At 37.4% G+C, this 7,132-nt stretch overlaps 1 protein-coding gene across 1 annotated transcript in view; it reads right to left on the reverse strand.

Annotated features, from left to right (window-relative positions):
- The window catches only part of LOC142350528 (uncharacterized), a 37,809-nt gene extending 30,895 nt beyond the window's left edge, over positions 1-6,914 (reverse strand). Inside the window, exon 1 of the mRNA XM_075402378.1 lies at positions 6,861-6,914. Within this exon, the coding sequence (XP_075258493.1) occupies positions 6,861-6,914 (54 nt within the window). The remainder of the gene's footprint in view (positions 1-6,860) is intronic.
- Positions 6,915-7,132: the final 218 nt, after the last annotated feature.

Below are 7,132 nucleotides of genomic sequence, written 5' to 3' on the forward strand. Positions count from 1 at the left end.
CACACACTCACACACACACACCCTCACACTCACACATGCACACACACAAACGCTCACACACACACACTCACACACACACTCACACACACTCACACACGCTCACACAAGCACACACACAAACAAAAACACACATTCACACATGCACACACACAAACACACACACACACACACTCACACAAGCACACGCACAAACTCACACACAATCACACACACACACCCACACACTCACACATGCACACACAAACACACAAATGCTCACATGCACACAAACACTCACACACTCATACAATCACACATACACACACTCAGACACACACTCCCACAAGCACACACAAATGCAAATACACACACTCACACACACCCAATTACTCTTACATGCACACCCACAAAAACGATCACACACACACACACAAACACACACAGACACACTCACACAATCACACACACACTCTCAAACACACACACACTCACACACACTCACACACACACACACACACTCACACACACACATACTCACACACACACACTCACACAAGCATACACACACAAACAAAAACACACATTCACACACGCACACACACAAACACACACACACACACTCGTACAAGCACACACACACAAACACAGACACACAATCTGACATGCACACACACAAAGATATTTACAAAAAAACTGCGCCAGCACTCACTTCCTATTGACACGTCAGTTGTTAACTCTAGCTGTTAAATTAGCAGTTAAATATGCTTTTTTTGTGCTATATTTTGAAATTTTTTGTTTTCGGCGCCTTGAGTGCAACAGCGTCTATGTTGACCTAATAAAATTTTCTGTCTAGTGTTAATTTTTGACCATTATTTTTTCAGTTCTTGTGTCATCCAATTAGTGTATTATACTATTACAAACATACTACTGTAACTAAAAACTTTCTTTCTACCACGCTTAGTTTCCTGGAGATTTGGTGCCTTGATAGCATAGAGGAAGCAAATTTTTAAAATAAAAGTTCCTCCTAATGAAAATTTGTTGAATATATTTTATCAGAAGTCGCAGATAGGTTTTAGCTACACCGCGATAGTATTTCTCATTTTAAAATTATTTGTAGGTGGGATATCCAGCTTAGATTGACAGCTCTATTGATTACGCCTATTGAAAAGTTTTAATCGTGACAAATAAGTTTATACCTTCACACATTCACACACACACAGACAAACACACACACACACTCACACAAGCACACACACACCCACACACACAAACGCTCACATTCACACAAACACACACACACTCACACAATCACACATACACAAACTCTCTCTCACACACACACACCCATACACTCACACATGCACACACACATACGTTCACACACACTCACACAAACACACACAAACACACACACTCACACACACACACCCACACACACTCACACACTCTCACAGACACTCACACAAGCACACACACAAACATAAACAGACATTCACACATTCACACTCACACAAACACACACACACACTCACGCAGACACACACACCCTCACACACTCACACACACATACACACACTCACACAAGCACACACACACACATACAAAAACACACACTCACACATGCACACACACACACACACAAAGAGATTTACAAAAAAACTGCGCCAGCGGTCACTTCCAAATGACACTTCAGCTGTTAAACTAGCAGCTAAATATGCTTTGTTGTGCTATATTTTGAAATTTCTTGTTTTCGGCGCCTTGAGTGCAACACCCTCTATATTGACCTAATAAATTTTTCCTTCTAGGGTTATTTTTTGACTATTGTTTTTTCAGTTCTTGTGTCATATAAAAAGTGAATTATACTATTGCAAACATACTGTAACTAAAAACTTTCCTTCTATCATGCATAGTTTCCTGGAGTTTTGGTGCCTTGATTGCAGAGAGGAAGCTATTTTTTAAAATAAAAATTCCTCCTAAGTAATATTTGTTGGAATATATTTTATCAGAAGCTCGCAGATAGGTTTTAGCTACACCCCAATAGTCTTTCTCATTTTGAATTTCCTTGTAGGGGTGATATCCAGCACAGATTGACAGCTCTATTCATTACGCCAATTGAAAAAATTTTATCGTAACAAATAATTTTATACCTTCACACATTCACACATGCACACACACAAACACACACACACACTCACACAAGCACACACACATGCACACACACACTCACACACACACACCCACACACTCACACATGCACACACACACAAATGTTTACACACACACACAAACACACACACACACTCACACACACACACACACACTCACACTCACGCTCACACACTCACACACACACTCACACAAGCACACACACAAACCAAAATACACATTCACACACGCGCACACACACAAACACACACACACGAAAATATTTACAAAAAACTGCGCCGGCGCTCACTTCCTAATGACACTTCGGTTGTTAACTCTGGCTGTTAAAATAGCAGTGAAATATGCTTTGTTGTGCTATATTTTGAAATTTCTTGTTTTCGGTGCCTTGAGTGCAACACCCTCTATGTTGACCTAATAAAATTTTCTTTCTAGGGTTAATTTTTGACTATTATTTTTTCAGTTCTTGTGTTATCTAATAAGTGAATTATACTATTACAAATATACCGTAACTAAAAACTTTCTTTCTACCATGCTTAGTTTTCTGGAGATTTGGTGCCTTGATAGCAGACAGGAAGCTAATTTTCAAAATAAAAATTCCTCCTAATAAAAATTTGTTTGAATGTATTTTATCAGAAGTTTGCTGTTAGCTTTTAGCTACACCCCGATAGTTTTTCTCATTTTAAAATTCTTTTTAGGTGGGACATCCAGCACAGATTGAAAGCTCTATTCATTTCGCCTATTGAAAAATTTTAATCGTGACAAATAATTTTATACCGTCTCGCACAAAATTTTTGCTCGTGTCTGCAAAATTTGCGCAAAATTTCCGCAAAACTTTCTCTCTGAGTTTCGTAACACAGACCTGACGCCGTTGCTAAAGTCATGAAGTCAAAAACTTTTGACCATATTTGATAAATTCTTTGCAATCCTCGATTGACTCTGCAGATAAATACCCGAGAATGAGTTGAAACGCTGGGCCACTGAACGGTAAAGGATTTTCATCTTCGGAACTTTTTGGTTCGAAAGCTTTTCAAATGAACAAATTTCTGAAGTTGAATTAGGAAGGTAATTTCAATCCTATCGGAAAACTTCAACAAAAACTAGTGAACATTTCTACTCATTCTTCCCTATGATAGCTTATTGACAATAGGCTTCAACACTTTTCCGGCAAAAATAATCACTTTTCCGATAAATAATCTGAGAAATGAGTAATTGATATCTTAATTTTTCCATTACCTACCTGGCTGCACTTTTTCCAGATATCTCTGCTTCCAATTTTTTCATCTTGTTTCATTTAAACCTGAGAATCGTCATCGTGCTAACAGACGTCTTTCTCTAACTGCGCGCTTTATGACTGCGAGTCTGACATAATTCCTACCCTTTATTGCCAGTAAATCGAAAAACAAATAGCTTTCCTTTCAGTTTTTTTTTTAAATTTTGAGCTTGCGACCGGACTGACTCTCCGGGGCTGTGATATTGTAGCTAACTGCTACGTGCTCCACTTTACCAAAATATCGGCAGTGAAATATTTTATAGGTTTTGGTTTGTTAGTTTTGTGGTTTACAAAAATGGACAATTTTCTGCGAACATATTCTTTCGTACGGATAGGAGCGGCAAAACACTCAAACTTAGCTTCTAATTACATAACTTTTGATATTTTGATTTAATTGGATCTGCATTTTTCAACTGTTTGTTTTGTTACAGAGGTGAGTGGAGTGGGAGGGGGTTCTGAAGTCACTATAACAGCCCACATTGTTTTCAAAACGGAAATTAGAACCCCGTAATTCCATTTATAATTTGGTTGCAGAGTAATATTTAACGATATTTTTTGGCAGTGCTTGTACCATCAATTATTTTGCTGAAAATTGATTAAAAATGCTCTAAAATTGACTAAAGGTGAAACCAGAATAGATTAATTCAGACTTTTTTTAAAAAAAAAATTGACGCATTTTTGACAATTAACGTGCCATCATTTAGTTCGGTGAAGATTAAGGCCAAACTGATTATTTTAAGTGCTCCAAAAATAAATAATTATGAACCTTCTCCCAGAATGAGCCAAATTAATGTTCTTTTTACTTAGTTTGCCTTTCCATTGTTGGAGGATTATGTTTTTTGTTTTCTATTCTACTTCTAAAACTATAACCAGAACGCATTTACAAGTTTTAAAATGACACATATCTGAAGTGCACACACACTCACTCACACATGCACGCAAACTCTCTCTCACACACATGCACACACACACATGCAAATGCACGAACACACACATCCACACACACACACACTCACACACATATGCACACACATACAAGAACACACACACACACACAAACACAAACACCCACTCTCTCACATGCACATGCACACACGCACACAAACACACACCCAGACACTCACACATGCACACACACTCTCTCACACACATATATACACACACACTCACACACACACACACCCGCACACACACACACACACAAGCACACACACACATGCACACACAAACACTCACACACACTCGCCCACACACTCACACATGCACACAAACACACACACAAACGCTCACACATACACAAACGTTCACACACACACAAAATCACACACATACACACACAAACACTCACACACACAATCTCACACACTCAGACACACACACATGCACACACACACACAAACACACACACACACTCACACAAGCACACACAAACACACTCAGACTCACACACACACACACACAAACATACACACACTACACACTCACACAAGCACACACACACACACAAACACAAACATACACACACACCCACACACACTCACATGCACACACACAAGCACACACACACACATAAACACAAACACACACTCACACATGCACACACACACAAACCACACACACACACACACACACACACACTCACACACACACACAAACACAAACACAAACTCACACATGCACACACAATTACACACACACACACACACACACACACACACACACACAAAAAAAGATTTACAAAAAAACTGCGCCAGCAATCACTTCGCGCTTTATGACTGCGAGTCTAACATAATTCCTGCCCTTTATTGCCAGTAAATCGAAAAACAAATAGCTTTCCTTTCAGTTTTTTTTTAAAATTTTGAGCTTGCGACCAGTCTGACTCTCCGGGGCTGTGTTATTGTAGCTAACAGCTACGTGCTCCACTTTACCAAAACGTCGGCAGTGAATTATTCTATAGGTTTTGGTTTGTTAGTTTTGTGGTTTACAAAAATGGACAATTTTCTGCGAACATATTCTTTCGTACGGATAGGAGCGGCAAAAACCCTCAAACATAGCTTCTAATTACATAACTTTTGATATTTGGATTTAATTGGATCTGCATTTTTCAACTGTTTGTTTTGTTACAGAGGTGAGTGGAGTGGGAGGGGGTTCTGAAGTCACTACAAAAGCCTACATTGTTTTCAGAATGTAAATTAGAACCCCGTAATTCCATTTATAATTCGGTTGCAGAGTAATTTTTAACAATGTTTTTTGGTAGTGCTTGTACCATCAATTATTCTGCTGAAGATTGATTAAAAATGCTCTAAAATTGACTAAATGTGAAACCAGAATAGATTAATTCAGACTTTTTTAAAAAAAATTGACGCTTTTTTGACAATTAACGTGCCATCATTTAATTCGGTGAAGATTAAGGCCAAACTGATTATTTTAAGTGCTCCAAAAATAAATAATTATGAACCTTCTCCCAGAATGAGCCAAATTAATGTTCTAGTTACTTAGTTTGCCTTTCCATTGTTGGAGGATTATGTTTTTTGTTTTCTATTCTACTTCTAAAACTATAACCAGAACGCATTTACAAGTTTTAAAATGACACATATCTGAAGTGCCAGGTTCTACAATGACAAATTTTTCATATTCAATACAAAAAACTTTGAAATTTTTGTTCCAACCAGGCTTTTTAACCACTTCAGGCCTCTATATAAATGTCATATTTTCTCAGTGACTCAATGAAATTCATGTAACCGAAAAATTGTTGGAAATTGTGCTTGCTAAAAATATTTGCTGTGTGTTACTATTGGCCATTGAGTAAAGTTAAGCCAAAATAATAATCCTTTCCCCCAAAAATAGAAAAAAATGTGTTGAAGCATCAAGTTGTTCAAATATCGGCCTTGCTCAACTTCATTTTTCGCCTCAGTGTTAAGGATTCGAAAATCTGAGGTGCTGTTATCAAAGTTTTTGCTCACAGGAATTTTAGCGGAAAAGACGAACGTTTTGAAGTAAGTAAAGATGAGAGTTTTTAAGGAGAATTTCAAATGAGGTTTTGCGAACACTTTACTGTATCTCAATTAAATGGAAGTTTTGGATGACTTATTTCTTTTGAGTGACTGTTCTGGATTTTAATGAAGGAAAGTCAGCTGAGGCATGAGTTATATATTAAGCTAAATTTGAGCTTCTTGTGAAAATAAAGATGACAATTCTATATATATATATATATATATATATATATATATATATATATATATATATATATATATAAGTTGAGTTAGGAAGGTAATTTCAATCCTATCAGGAAACTTCAACAAAAACTAGTGAACATTTCCGCTCATTCTTCCCTATGATAGCTCATTGACAAACGGCTTCAACACTTTTCCTGCAAAGATAATCTCTTTTCCGAAAAATAATCTGAGAAATGAGCAATTGATATCTTAATTTTTCCATTGCCTACCTGGCTGCACCTTTTCCAGATATCTCTGCTTCCAATTTTTTCATCCTGTTTCATTTTACCCTGAGAATTGTCATCTTGATTTACTAACAGACGCTTTTCTCTAACTGCGCGCTTTATGACTGCGAGTCTAACATAATTTCTACGCTTTATTGCCAGTAAATCGAAAAACAAATAGATTTCTCGTCAGTTTTTTTTTAAAATTTTGAGCTGGCGACCAGTCTAACTCTCGGGGGCTGTGTTATTGTAGCTAACAGCTACGTGCTCCACTTTAC

Source organism: Convolutriloba macropyga, chromosome 12, assembly GCF_964194025.1.
Source record: "Convolutriloba macropyga chromosome 12, txConMacr16.3, whole genome shotgun sequence".
NCBI lineage: Eukaryota > Metazoa > Xenacoelomorpha > Acoela > Convolutidae > Convolutriloba > Convolutriloba macropyga.